At 34.7% G+C, this 16,148-nt stretch overlaps 1 protein-coding gene across 1 annotated transcript in view; it reads right to left on the reverse strand.

Annotated features, from left to right (window-relative positions):
- LOC120632610 (neuroendocrine convertase 1-like) overlaps positions 1-12,656 on the reverse strand; it is a 30,240-nt gene extending 17,584 nt beyond the window's left edge. Inside the window, exon 1 of the mRNA XM_039902539.1 lies at positions 12,478-12,656. Within this exon, the coding sequence (XP_039758473.1) occupies positions 12,478-12,621 (144 nt within the window). The 5' untranslated portion in view covers positions 12,622-12,656. The remainder of the gene's footprint in view (positions 1-12,477) is intronic.
- Between the last annotated feature and the right edge of the window lie 3,492 nt (positions 12,657-16,148).

Here is a 16,148-nt window from a genome sequence, read left to right on the forward strand (position 1 = left end):
TATTACATTTATCATTGTCTACCTACCCACATTCTAAATGGTAATGTGAATAAGTAACGATTTTGTAGCATTAATTGTGAATGTTAATATATTAATCTATTAGACTAACAAAGCAAAAATTTGTCAACGGCTAGGTGTACGGAAAAATTATTTTGAGTTTATGCTTACACCTTTAAATTAAGACCTGTGATGTATATTATGTGTAATGAGTTAATAAATAAATAAATAAATAAAATAAATAGTAAAAAATTGAGTGTAGGTGGTTTTCTTAATAAAACATCATCCCTCATTCTTCATCGTTTCTCAGTTGGATGGTTTGATGAGGCTTTGAGCAACAAGATGGTAGAAAACGTCACAACAGTGACACAATCGACTTGTGGGAAACATTCGATAAGATGAGAGCATAAATCATTACGCTGAATGGATCTGTGAACTGATCTCCACAATCGAGAGATCTCGCAGCTATCGATTACTTTTTTTTTGGACTACGTTACGTCACTAGTCAACGGCCATAAACCACAGACAATAAATTACTTTGAAATTAACATTCGCCGCGTATCCGACCTCTTTTGTTAAATGAAGCGGTTGAAAGTTTGTCTTTTCAATTGCGCTTCTTTTGATAAAGCCGAGGCTCCCAAAAATGTCTTAAATAATCTTTAAACGCATTATCTTTTAAACACAAAATTTACTTTTGCTTATAAAAGTCATAATCATCAGGGTAGGTTTTATTTTATAGCCATAGGTACCCCTGACAACTGCTTATTCATGATGAATATACAGTATTCTGGATGCAAATATCGCACTACCTCAGAGAGATTTCGTGCTATCCATCCCGGATTGGTTACAGTTTTACAGTTTTAAATATCTTAAACATCTTTAAATGGAATAAATAAGACAGTATCATTATATAATTAAATAACAAGATGGGTTTAGATTTGAAGGACATTTGGAGAAAAAGCAATAAAAAACCTTACTTCGAAATAACATCCTTTTTTATAAAATACAGATCACAATACGAGAAAAAAAGTTTGCATGAGAAATCTGCAAGAATGTTACACTAACAACGCGAACAGTTGGAAATGGGAATAAGGTAAATTGCTACAAATGAAAAGTATCATTGCCGCTTATGTTCGCCTGTTACTGCGAAAAATTTTTCTTGAAAATATGTAAACTCGGACATTCCAAGTTTCTGTTCGCCTAGTAAGTAGCAAGTAGAGACAGTGAATTAATTTACTTGCTAAGAATGGCTAAGAAGAGTATTTTTAAACATGATTTAAATAAATAGGTTTATTTGTATTGTTTTTACTGTATATTTAAACTACTTACTCCATAAAATACGTGAGGTGTTTTTTTTTTAATTTTCTGTCTCTCTCTCCCCACCTGGTGAGATATCGTGAGATTTTATTCAACCCCCTCCTCCATCCCCCGATCTCACATGAGATTTTTCAAAATGTGGGTTTCTTGCGTAAACACGTTGGATTGTTATTTTAAAAAGAAAAAAAAAAGCTTCGTGCTTTTATTTACGACTAGTTAAGACTAAGTAAGATTAAATCTTAAGCATGTACAATCTGGGTGAAATGGACAAAAGACGTAAGATTAGATGAGATTTTACTCGACCCCCTTTCCCCCCTTAAACATTTCACGTTTTTTATGAACGCCCTCTAATACTAATTATTAATGATTTCATATAATAAGGCGCTCAGTGTATTGTATAACGGCGTATCTTCAATAACGCCAATTAAAATTTGAATTTTGAAAGCCCCCCTAAGTATAACACGAAAACCGATGAAAATATTTTTTTAGGCATTGCATTGTAATTAAAGCATATGGGTTATGTAACAACTTTTAAAAGCACAGTTTAATTTAGACATTCAAAAAAACGTTACAATTGAAATATCTTAACATAGGGGCATTAAAAAAAAAGTTAGTGACCATATCGGCTAAGAATAAATAATATGGTAAACGCACAAGCGCGTACACACGAGTGTGCGAGCTTGTTCCTCGCTTAACGAGTAATCTGGATGAAAGGCTTAGAAAGGAAATAACCAGCGATAATATTAAAACTAACTTAAATCATATTTATTTTCTATGCCTTAAAATGAGTAGACTTGGGTACCCGGTTAAACCTGAGTGGTTTTTGTGGTATATGTTTACGTAATGTTGAATTATGAACCCGTGTATTTAAAAGATTAAATTTTAATTCGGTATAGAGACGTTTTCGAAGCAGTTTATTAACTCACACAATAACAAAATTGGCATATGTTATAATGCTACAAGGCCCTTTGATACAAGACATATAAGATAGATCAAACATAACTACTATTATCACTTATAAAACCAGGACTTTTGGAACAAGTTTGAACCTCTGCTACAAATACTGTCTGTATAAAATAATGCTAGGGCTCCATATATTATGATACCTCAATAACCCAAAGGATAATAGAGATATTACAGATCTTATGCAACATCAGGCATCACCACAGTATCAACAACTTTTAACAACTCTTACACAACATTCTTTACTTAATCTCCTTTTCTCAATTAATTAATTCAAAATCCGTGCTAACTTTTTTTTCCGTCAACATACTCGCGTCACCGCCATTGATCATATCTATTTCTTTGAGAATCTCGTTAAGGCAATTATGATTCTATTTTCAAAGCACTATGAGTATACAAACTATGGTTCGTTAATATATTTACTATAATCATCGGGTTAGTCATAGAAAAAGTGCTGTATTTCCCTATTTCCTAACAACTTCATACATAATATATTATGTAACCATTAATGTTAGGTGATGGACATTTGTTAACTGAAAACTAAACCTAGATGGGTTCCAATAAACACAAGGAGCCTACAAAAAACTTAGCCATTGTTTTTTTTGCTATCACCATCTCATAGTAAAATTAATACGTAGCTATGAAGTTAGGACAATTCATACCAAAGCTTTTTTTATCATTCAAGTAATCCTTAATATTATACTTGGTTTTATTTTATTTATAGCTATTTTTTGAAATCACGCTATTAACTTATATTTATTTATATATTCAATTACAATTCATTTTCACATTCACTCAAGTGATCATCATCATCATATCAACCCATTACCGGTCCAATAGATGGCACGGGTCTCCTCCCACAATGAGAAGGGGTTAAGGCCGTAGTAATCCAACTAGCCCAGTGTGGATTGGTGGACTCTAAACACCTTTGAGAACATTATTAAGAACTCTCAGGCATGTAGATTTCCTCACCGTTGAAGCAAGTGATATTTGAATTACTTTAAATATTAGTAATTAACAGCTTTAATTGCTCTTCGAGACATAAAAGTAGACAACGCCAATTCCCTAAGTGAGTGAGAGCTGGTACTGTAGGTATAATGCCAGAAGTTAAACCTAAGACCTTGTCTGCGAGTCTTCCGTAGTCGCCTATGCAACGAGACTGTATAATAAACTCTCGTTAGGTAGTTGTAAAAAGTCAATCAATAACTGTTTGTATTAAAAACCTATTAGTTATTCGATAAAATTTAATTAATTCAGGATTCATAATTTTCTATATTAGCATGAGCCAATAAAGAAAATATCTTACAAGCATGACGATATGACTTTGAATTCGGCATACAACTTAGATTCCATTTAAGATTTATGGGAGTTCCAATTTGTATATTTTTGGAAGACGTCTCTTGTAAAACCATATGGACAAGTCAAACTCCAAGTCAATTAGGAGCCGATTGCCAAAAATAAACACATCTGGCATACGCCCCGCCCTTTTCAATAGGCCATCTGTTGCTGTTACTGAAAAAAACATCTTCTAATGCTATGCTTGCCTAGTACAAGCGACGCTGAAACAACGAACGCGCCTGAAATTCAGTGGGAAATGAGTTTCACTTATGACGTAGCGCCTGACGTCGTCACTAACGTAACGCCGCGCCGCGCCATCTAGTTCTCTAACATAAAATCAGGCAGTTTTCCTTTCTCCTCAATTTATTTAAAAGTACTTATTAATTAATTAACTAAAAATTTAAAATAATAATTACTTAAATTGTTTAATAAATTAATAATTGTGACCTTATTTCTGTTACATATTTATACACGCCACACAATCTTACGTCACGCGACCTCACTCAAATATTGTTAGTATTTAATACTTAAAATGCCTTTAGTAGCAGATATAATAGAATAACCAAGACAGTCTGTGCTAAAGATTTTGTTTGTTTGCTTGTTTTAATGCGACAATCTAAGCAAACTATAAAAGTATACTTTAGTTACTTTTATCTCACTTATAGCCGAGGTTTTACAAATTATTTCTATACACGTAGCATAATTTAAAAGTACCTGTTACATAAAAATCAACGACCACAACAACGACCTCCATGGCACAGTGGTGAGCGCTGTGGATTTATGAGTGGAGGTCCCGGGTTCTATCCCCGGCAGGTGCAATTTGAGAGTTTATAAATTCACTGGCCTGGTCTGGTGGGAGGCTTCGGCCGTAGCTAGTTACCATCATACCGACAAAGACGTGCCGCTAAGCGATACGATTACGATTTATGGCTTTAATAAAATCGCCATACACCTAATAGGTCAGCCCGCTATCACCTAACACGGCATCATCACTTACAGCCAGGTGAAAAAACAGTCAAGGGCTAAATTTTAGTACGAGAAAATATAGAAAAAAAAGTGTAAAAAGTGTACATAAAAAGTACCTATTGTATTAAATCCACTTATTGGCCTTGAGATATTTTAAGATTACAGAAACTTTTGCTCTAACGTTCTAGGTCACTGCTTGCCCATTCAACTTTGCGCCACATTGATGTAAATCGAGTTGGCGTTGAAAAATACCTATTTAGAAATAGAAAAGATATTCTTAGAATCTACGAAGGCGTAGCGCTCCTTCAAACGTCCTCTCAGATACATGTCGCTTTCTAAACGTTTACGAGTTCCGTACTTGACTTTTACTCTTTTACTTATTTAATTACAGTCACAAGTTCTAACAAGTAAGATTGGCCAAGCTTAATTGTTAGAACTTCGGCTATACTTTTAGGTAAGTTATGCGTGTTTAAGCAATTTATATATCACTCGCTTCAATGGTGAAGGAAAAGGTCAATTTCAAAATTCAAAAATGTTTTATTCATGTAGACTTAATATCACAGGCACTTATAAAGAACTAAATTTAAAAATGTTTACACTAATGTTAGGTGACGGTGATAACTGCATTCGTTAACTTAAAACTAAAGCTAGGAGGGTTCAAAACGCGCCCTGGTCTAAGGTCAACAAACTTAGCCATTGTGAGGAAACTTGCATGCCTGAGAGTTCTCCATAATGTTCTCAAAGGCGTGTGGAGTCCACCAATACGCACTGGGCCAGCATGGACAACGGCCTAATGATGATGAAGAAAATGGTATTTTTTTCTTCAGAAATGGGAAAATGAATTCTTTAATACTTATTTCGTGAATTTTACTAGGATTGTCATAAATCCCGAGGGAAATCGTCTGTTTTCCAATAGAGCTTGCGCTCGCCGGAAAGTAAATTTGACCGATGATGGGAAAGGATTGCCTCAAAGTTGCCTGTTCACTATTTTTGTGCTTTACTCAGTAAGCAATGTCTGGTTGTTCTTCTGGGAGGGTTCGGCTGTGGCTCTAAGAAGTAACTAGACATCTTCCTAGACATGCCCCAGGTGTGATTAAACTTAAAGGCTGATATATTGTTTTTATGTATGTCGTTAATACAAATTGGTTAATTTCGGGCAACACTTATAATTTAAATCTTAGAGCCCCAAGAATCAACACCTCTTATTATTAAAGTTAGCACGTTATGTCAAAATATTATCTCCGCTAGGAAACTGCATTAATAAACTTCCGTATTTGTCAATACAATTCGTGTATCAAAAACACGAAATCAGAATAAACAACTCGTAAATAAATTCACTAATGCCTCTTTTTCGATTATAAAGCCCTGGTACTGTCATAGCCATAAAAAAAAATCAGTCGTAATGTGGTTGCGGTTTAGCCACCCCAACGTACCCCCTACAGTCGTTTAGGGGTACATTTCATTCATTAACAACTTGTTTAATTATTGTGTTAAACGCGGCATTTAATAAAACAGTTTATCTGATTTATTTTAATCTAAAAATATAATGTGTAATTTAGGAAGATGTGGCATCCATTATTGCCTCTTTGGATTGTCGAGTGAATTATTTGGGCCAAATCCAGTTGACTCGATATCCTTATTTATTTTTAATAAAATATCCTTATATCCTATATCATCACAAAAGGTCTTAAAATACAGGGTATATTATATGTCTTCTATTCTGAATTTATATTGCTATAATATCTGAAGGAATTCATCACATGCTTTATTGTCGCAACTCTATTATATACTAACTGGGTTTATACTTTAAAATTCAATGCCATAATATCTGATGGTGTTGCATGGTGGTGGATGGTGTTGCGGTGATAGCGCAGTGGGTAGGAGCTCGACTTCACTTTCGGGGGGCCGAGTTCGAATCCCAGCACGCACCTCTAGCTTTTCAAAGTTATCTGCGTTTTAAGTAATTAAAAATATCACTTGCTTCAATGGGAAAGGAAAACATCTTGAGGAAACCTCCATTCCTGAGAGTTCTCCATAATGCTCTCAAAGGTGTGCGGAATCCACCAATCCGCACTGGGCCAGCGTGGTAGACTACGGCCTTAACCCCTCCTCATTGTGGGAGGAGATCCGTGCCCTGTAGTGGGCCTTTAATGGGTTGATATGATGATGACGATGATAAATATCTGATGGAATTCATTCCTTACTTTATTGTATCTATATGTCGCAAATCTATATATTAATTGACAGACCTAACAAAAGTAGACAATATTCAATTGTCGTTCTTTAGAATTGCAGACGTGTCCTTTAAAAATCTCATTTCCTACATAAGTAATTATTATTGCCTACGTAGACATACAAATAAGTTCGCGCCTGATTGGCACGTCGGATTGAGACAAATCGTTACAGCTAATGCCGAGCATTTGTCACAATTACACGTTCGTCCAACTGAAAAGACGACCGAAGGTCTAGGCAACAATAATGGTATCTTTATATAGAATAAAAAAAAGTTACTCCCGCCCCTGGTACGCTTAGATTTTTTAAACTACTCAACAAATTTAAGTGCAATTCAGCAATAGATAGAGTGGAACCCTCGTAGCTTTAGTTTTAAGTTTACGAATGTGGTTATCGCCATCATCTCACTACCGTGTGGTACTTATGTACGCATCAAAAGTGCCACCTGTGGGCCTACTTGAATAAAGATATTTTTGACTTTGACTTTAGTGATTCAAGAGGAAGGTTGTTGACGACCTCCCTAGCGCAACGCGATTCCCGGCAACGGGCAATTTGTGAATTAATAATTTCTGAATTATCTGTGGTCTGGTCTAGTGGGGGGATCTCGCCGTGGCTCGTTACTTACCGACAAAGACGTGCCGCTAAGCTTTTGAGTGTTCCGGTGCGATGTCGCGTAGAAACCGATTAGGTATGACTACCATACTCCCTAACAGGTTAGCTCGCTACGATCTTAGACTGCTTCATCAATTGCAGTCAAGGGCTTCTAATGAAATAAAAAAAAATAAAAAAAGTAAACATGCATATCACAAAAGAAAAGCAAAGAAATTCTAAATTTGTATTTAGAATTTCTTTAACAGAAGTCCCGTTGTTTACGGTTCTGATGTTAAGGGTGAAAAAGGTGAAGTATCTTTTTCCTATCATGCCGAGGAGAAAAGCTAGGAAGTTGTACTCCGACGTCCAGAAATATCTTTAATTCACGGAATCTTAAATATTTATCATGTTATGCTATACTTTTTTCTGTTCTCGTTTGTTTTACTCCTAATTATTGAAAACTTTATTGTTTTCATACTTATTGTTTTTTTTGTGTTCTTTGTTTGAGGGAAGATTATGTACAATTACTCTTTAATAGGTACATATTAATAAAGGAGGTGTTGAGGGTATTTTCATAATAAAGTAGTTGTCATCCAACACGAGTTTCATTAGCATAACAGATGTCGTAACAAAACATAATTTTGTGCGATTATATTGCAAACGCTGGCTAAACCTTGCGAGATAGATTAAAGTAATGTAGCAAAGAATCGTATTATTCCATCCAAACTGCTCCATATTAGTAACTTCATTGCAACCATGCAAAGCCGGGGCGGATCGCTAATGGATTGGCCGTCAACACACGGCTATTATGTTATCACCAAAAAAATATTGTAAACTATATGTTAATCTAATCCACCGATACAGTCTACACAGCCTAAATAAACTACGCTAGGTTCAATGGTGCCAGATAAGAGCCAATAAAAGATAAACACAGCGTAGCGATGACGCGTCCGCGGTATCTCGAGTGGCATGGAGTGTTTTATTGAGCTTATCAACTTATCTAAATACGCATCAGCTTCATATCGCCACGGCTGATTGATTACCCTTTTGCAGTTGTATAAATCCTACATTAAGTTCTCCTCCGAAGGTTCACTCCTAGCTCCAACTGAAGAACGCTGTATTTTTTTTTTAATACCAATATAAGTTAACCATAGTTTGCAATCTATTGGACGTTGCAGTGTAAGATGGTAGCGGTCTAACCTGTAAGGGAGTATAGCAGTTATAAACCATACTCCTAATCTGTTTCTACGCGACATCGTATCGGAACGTTTAATCGCTTAGCGGCACGGCACGTCTTTGTCGGTAGGGTGATAACTAGACACGGCCGAAGCCTCCAGGAAAATTCAGAAATTGTAAATTGGCCTGCCGGTAATCGAACCCAGGACTTCTAACTTATAACTACATCGATAAGTTGCTTAAAGGTGCGTTCCGGGATTCAAACTTGAACCACGAAGGTAAAGCCGAAGTCCTAACCAATAGGCTATCACCGCTGCATCTTAGTAGGTATACTCATAGCTTCGACGAAATCATTTTGAATTTAATTAAATTGTAAAACAGTACGAAATTGATGAAAACAAATTACCTACGTAAGAGCTGGGACACTAATTGAAACATGCCCGTTGAAGGGATTTTAAGGGATTTAAAAATAGCTACGCATTTTTAGTTTGCGCAATATTGTGATATCTTTAGATAATTAAAAAAAGGTTTTGCCAACTCTCTATTTTTACGTTTTACGTATAGAAAGCATCAGTCCTTCTTTTCTTGATCATAAAAGCCCACTATCGGCCCACTACAGTTAACGGTTTTCTCATACAATGAGTAGGGTTTAGATCGAAGTCCACCACGCTGGTCCAGTGCGGATTAGCGGACTCCACACGCCTTTAAGAACATTATGAATTCTCAGGCATGCAGGTTTCCTCACGATGTTTTCCTTTACCGTTGAATCAAGTGTTATCTTAGAACACACATAACTTAGAAGTTAAAGATGCGTGGATTTGAACTCGGCCCCCGACAATGGAAACCCTTACCTATCACTGCTCCATTTTGTCTTACCTGTCTTCCCTATCCCTATCCCTCCTAATATTAAAAATGTGAATTTAAGTTTGTTTGTAACGCTTTCAAGCAAAAACTACTTAACCGATCATCACGAAACTTTGTACACATATTCCTGAAGGTATTAAAAGTACACACACACATTTTATACAAATTAAGCACAAATACAGAAGAAACAAATTTCTGCATTTGAGGCGGTCAGAAGCTGCTTCTTTTCAGCTCCGAACTTCGAAAACCCTCATGTCCCTCTAAATTCTATCACTCCAATTACACTCCACTGAAAGGTTTACTTCTACTAAAACTGCTGCGCGTTCAGGCTCAGGTCACACTACCGTGTAATTCTCATGTACGCATCAAAAGTGCCACCTATGGACCTACTTAAATAAAAATATCTTTGACTTTGGCTTTGTAAAGCCCGACATATAATAAAGCTTGCGCTGGAACATTTTGCTAACACGTGAAGGCATCGTCATTTTAGAAATAATTTAAATTGTGAGTGAGTTAGAAAAATAAAGTTTATCGATTAGGTATACTCAACATAAATAAACAGAGAAATATATCTCCACCTGGAACTAGTAAAATGGTATACGATTACAAAAACCTATCCGGATATCGCTGAACGTCTCGATCACAAGGTTTGCCACAAAAAACCACAGCTAGCCACTATTATTTTATGTTTAACTAGATAACAAGATATTATTCTCGAACATTTTGAACCCGAGCAGGCGTAGGAATAAAGAAGTAACGGACGAACACTCATTAACAAATTTCTTATATACTCGAACCGAATATGGTAAAACTATCTGGCTTTTGTATTTGTCGGTTTTGAAACCTTTTTTTCGGGTTTTAGTGCTCACCTGTATATGTTATATTTAATTAACGATATCGCAGCAATATTTGTTTATAAGAACTTCACTTACGCTAAGTTTCGCATTCCGCTAAATGTGACGAGGAATATCTTGATAATTTAAAAACGAATGGACGAAGCTTCTTCTACCGTATGGAAAAATAAACAGTAGAATCGGCTTAGTAAAAATAGTATTATATATTAGGTATATTAAGATAATAATCTATACATCTAAACTTAATATTATAAAAGAAGAAAGATTTTTTTGTTTGTTTGTTTGCACCTAATAGGCTCCGAAATTACTGGACCCATTAGAAAGCTAAACTATCACGAAGTAGCATAGGCTATAATTTATTTTAAAAAAAACCTTTAGATCCTTAAGAAATTTGCAATAATGCACCCCGAAGTAGCAAAATTTTGGCCTATAAAATTCATTACATGACCTACGTTCAGAAGACTATGGAGGATATATCTAACTCAGTGGCGGTACTACCATACAAGCCGAAAAGCCGTTGAATTACAATAAATATCTCTTTTAAATTTTTCTTGACTATTCCGAAATGAAATTAACAAAATAATTAACACTTGATAGCAATGAGGATATAAACACAATGTTTTAACTTTTGCTCAATAATGTATATACTCTTTATTCTATCATAGTTAAGTCGCAATAGCACTTAGCAGATGTTGTATACGAAGGGTTACGTGGACCATGGTGCTTTTTGTACAAGTATTATGAGGATTAAGTAAAGAATTGACAAAAAAACACGTTTATTGTTTTCCATTCTGAACTAACTCTGAACGAACTACCTGAAAATCAAGCATTCGCGCGAATCTTAGGGCGTCTTGCTCCAGAGTAATTACATTTTTTGATTTGATGAATTAATAATTTCTTAATACCGTTTATTGGTTTCGAAGCACGTTCTCGATAGGCCGGCTCTATGCAAATATTTAATTTCGCTCCAGTGGTACTTAACTAATACGTAACCAGTAAAAATAATTTGTACACCTATTCCATTATTTATTGGAATAGCTTGGAATTCATTCCCATTTAACTTCTTTTTTGATTAATCAGGGTATTAGGAGAAAAGCTGCACTAAGAGTAGGTATATTAGGACCAAGTAGTGGGGAGATCAATTGAAGTTCCATATTAAAGCTATTCTGTATCTCAGTTGACACCTAATTTAGTAACACCTAATTAAGGAAAGTAGTCATCACATTACTATAAACCATTATTATAAATTTCGTAATTGTATCTGCCAACGAAGGAAATAAACTCAGTTGGAAACTCATGTTACATACAGAAACGGCCTATAGAGATACCGACACATCTCAACGAGTTGCAAAGCTAAAAGAGCAATAACATATTCGTAGTTCTGGAGATTTAAGTTGGCGAACGAAGTTATCACCATCCCGTTACAATTATGTATGAACGCTTCATAAGAAACTGTGATAGGCCTACATGAATAAAGAAATTTTGAAATTTGAATTTGAAATTTATTACTCATATTAAACTAAAAGAAATTTTTAATGAACATTAATCTCATATCTTTAAACGAGCAATTCTTGTATATATATATAAATATAATTGGAATGTCGGAATCGGCTCCAACTATTTTCATAAAATTTAGTATACAGGGGGTGTCGGGGGCGATAAATCGATCTAACTAGGATTCATATGTAAAAAATGTAGTTTTTTTCGTGTTTTCCGGTAAAAACCGATTTGGTGCAGACGAAGTTGCACGGGTCAGCTAGTTATTAATTAATAATGCTACCTAGAGAGTAGAGACGCGGAATATCATTCAAATTAAGTGTTTGTAGTTTTGCAACCCTATTTTAATTTGAATAAGAAGTGAGTCTATCGTTAGGTAAGGTGAAACAGTTCAGTTTTAATCACACTTGTTTTGGATGGTGTACCGTGTATGCTAAGCAAATTTTGGACCCATCAATGCTCGCTTAAATTATTGTTAGTAAATAGACCCGTATAGATTTAAATCGGTGTCACACATAAAGATAGAGGCATTTAAATTCCCCGGTATTTAAATTTCTTAATTAATTAGTACTTTAGTTGAATAGTAATCATTTTTATCGAAATTTCTATATTAGTATTTCGTTATTGGTTATTTCACGCGGATCACCAGGCAATAATAAAACCTCACAGAACGTAATCTTACCTTTCCTCCGTACTCGTAGCCCAATTCCAGCGCCACCAGCTGAGCGATTTCATCACCACCGTCCACTTCCACTGTCCAGTCGTTGATAAAATACTTCGCATTCTCCATACCATTGTGCACGTCATGATACCCTGGTAAACTCATCCCTATATCCTTAGGATACCATGACACCGCGAGAGGAAAATAAAAAGGAAATAAATATATTATTGGAAAAAGCATTATTTTCCGTTCAATTATACTACACTTATTTTAATAAAAACAAAGTTTCTTGGTTGTTACAAAGAGCCTCCATATAGACTTTGTCGGTGAAAAAGTTTTCCCGTAGCCGCGCTTTTTCAGCGGACGCGATGCGACCCGTTCAAGCGAAGCGAATGAATGAACAGTTTTCGTAAACAATTATAAGGACTTAGGTATTCTAGCAAAGTAGGTACATGTTTGTAATTAATAGCATATAGAACTTTAAAAAAAAAGTAGATTATGTTTTTGTAAGCTAAGTATAAATGATATCTCAGAAAAACAGAAGTTAAAATAATTCATATCTTTCTGAAAGCTGTTCTCCATCATAGCATAGGTCTATTTAGTATTTTATTAAATTACTGTAAGCCGTGGCGTAATATCACCGGTGTTTAATTAAAAAAAGTAAACGTTGTGGGTTGATTAAAACACAATTGATCTAAAGACCTATGGCCGATGAATAAACCTAAACAAAAGTTTCATTAATACTTCTTGCAAATAACTTCTTTAAATCTTAAAATGCTAAAACTTCTGGGAAGGGAAATGGCCTTATTTATTTTTGAGATTTATTAGGTGAAGTTGTAGTCATTGGGACTTTTATTTTCGAAGCACATCGACGCCTCCATACAATAACCCAGAAAGGCGCTATTACTAGAAATATAATGTATCTTAAATTTAGTTTTCTTGAGTGTATGCAATTATTTAAAGATTTATTCTGTGATTTTAAATTATAAAAAGTCATACTGAATTTTTTATTGCACGGAATTAAGTATATTTAAGATGTTTTACATCTTAAATACCGTTATTTGAATACATCAATATAAACTTTTTAAAAAATGCATGCTTTACCTTATTATGCCCACAAAATTATATAAGTAATAAATACAGTTTTTCTCTAACAAGAAAAAAAACTTTATTTAACCCGGTAAATAAACAATTCACTGTAGACACACTTTCTGTTAAAATGTTATAAATACATTTTACATAATATGTATTTTTATGTATCGTCATGCATGAAACTATAATCTTATTGCTAATTAATTTACTATATTAATTTGCTTTCATGTCACACACATCAATGTTATCATAATAATAATATGATTTGTTATAAAAATATAAACAAAACTCACAAAATAATTTTTCCTGTAAAATAAGATGTTTGCTATTACTGGATTATTGCATAGAGGCATCGATATTAATTAATAAAATTATAGAACAGCCTTTAGTTTTTCCATGATTACGGAGATACACACAACGTCATTGTAAGGAGCTTTTTATGTGTCTCTACTAACTCTACAAAAGAGGACAGGTTAAACGAGTTTAGAAATGCTTTTGGTTGCGGTTTCTTTCTTGTTATTTTAAAAAAAAAACCTGTTACTAAGCCAGTTTTTCAGATTATTTTTTTTATAAATCCAAATCGTTGCTTTTTTAACATGCGTGGAGGTCTATTTAAAAAAAGGATACGCAAAATATTACATTTACTGAATAGATATGATCAAAACTGTAATACAAAAATAAGCCTCTCCACAAGAATCCGTAATTGTTGTCTAGTTTAAATTCCGAATGTGAAGCGCAACAACAGTATTTTTTTAAATATATTTTTATCTTCTAATTTTGAATTGGAATTTCAAGTGCAATGTTTTTTTTTAATCTGACTATTCTAATGATCAGCACATTTTAACAAACAAATTATTTAGCTATGAATTATTACAGATTAACTAGTAATGCCACCTAGCAACAGAATGACGAACTTGTTAGCTAAACGCGGCTTAAGTATTCATTCAACCAGCGCGAAGTTTATTCACTCGCCTCGCATCAATTTTACATCGACAATAACTAGATGGCGCTATAAACTTTTAACTATTCAGCTTTCGTTTGCTTTTCGTACTGTAAATTTGTTCACAGGAAGTCGGCAGAAAATTCAGAATTGGAATGAGTCCAGATTAAATTCAATAATTTTTTGTCCGTGTTGCATAAGAATTTTAATAACATTGGAGTAAGTAAGAGTTAGAGCACACTGTGTGTTATCGTTAGCCTATTTATAATATACCTTAAAAGAGGGAGGAAGTTCGTCGGGATTTTAAACTTTCTTTGTTATTCCACGGATACTCAATTCACGGGTTTTTTTTTAATATCTCCTTAGGTACCTTATTTAAAACTCTAAAGTAAATATCTAAGAAAGAAAGAAAGATAAAACATTTATTCATGTTAAGCAAATGGTTAGTACCTACGTAATCTCGACCTGATCAATGTGTTTGAGCACATTGTTTAATCTTCTGCTTTGTCCGATCTACTTACGGGATCATGTTATAAAAGCGTACACTAAGTTATTTATTTAATTACTTTATTAACCAAATGTTACAAATTGTCTTACTATTATTGTTCTGTAATCAAAATTTCTTACGAACAGGTTAGTTGAGTAGGTATAGTCAAAGTATTTCTGTCCCTACTTGCAGACTATAATATAAATATGTAACTCATCTTTCTATGACATAAAAGTTACTAAATACGGTAAGGGCCCGTTTTCAATCTGGAAAATGAAGAAATCTTTAATTTTTTAATTGTCTCTGGCTTGGTCTACTCTGAGGCCGTGGCGTTTAAAAACCCTACCGACAAAGACGTGACGCCAAGCGATTTAGCGTTCACGTATTCCGCATATAAGACATTCAAGACTTGTTGCCTTGTACTTCAAATACAACAAAAAACAAGTTATTTCTGGTGTGTGGCTGTTACGAAAGCATTTCTACCATAATCGAGACAAGCTTGCCTAACAACTTTAGACTCTTTTGATGATTATCTGAGAATAAAGCATGATTCAACAGAGCAGAAGTACACAGTGTGTCAGTGGGCCGAGATGGTATGAGACGGCCGTGAGCACATCAAAGTAAACAAACTATCCTATCATCATACACCGAAGGTGACCAAACGATAGGTGCAGTTTAGGATACCGACTATATATTATGAAAATTAAACTTAATTTGCTATACTCCCCGATAAGCAGGAGAATCTGCATGGTGTAATTTACAAATTTCTTCAATCTTTATACTCCACACCAAACAGATCTTCGGCAATGTCTACGCTCGTTTTTCTACGAAACCGGAGCATCCTCAGGAGATGTTGACTTTACAATGAATAAATGTTAAGTCAACACGTGAGTCTAAACAATCATACTAAGTTTTAGTAGTCCGGGGTTGTACTACCGCTGTGCTTTTTTCTCTTGCCTGCAATCACACCTGGTAGAAAGTGGTGATGCAGTCTAAGATGGTAGCGGGCTAACCTGTTAGGGAAAGTCATACCCCTAATCGGTTTATACGCGACATCGCACCGGAATAATAAACCGCTTAGCGGCATGTCTTTGTCGGTCAAGCCACGGCCAATGACTCCCACCAGACCAGACCAGAGAAAACTCAGAAATTATAAATTCCCGATTTGCCCCT

This window comes from Pararge aegeria, chromosome 20 (assembly GCF_905163445.1).
Source record: "Pararge aegeria chromosome 20, ilParAegt1.1, whole genome shotgun sequence".
Taxonomy (NCBI): domain Eukaryota; kingdom Metazoa; phylum Arthropoda; class Insecta; order Lepidoptera; family Nymphalidae; genus Pararge; species Pararge aegeria.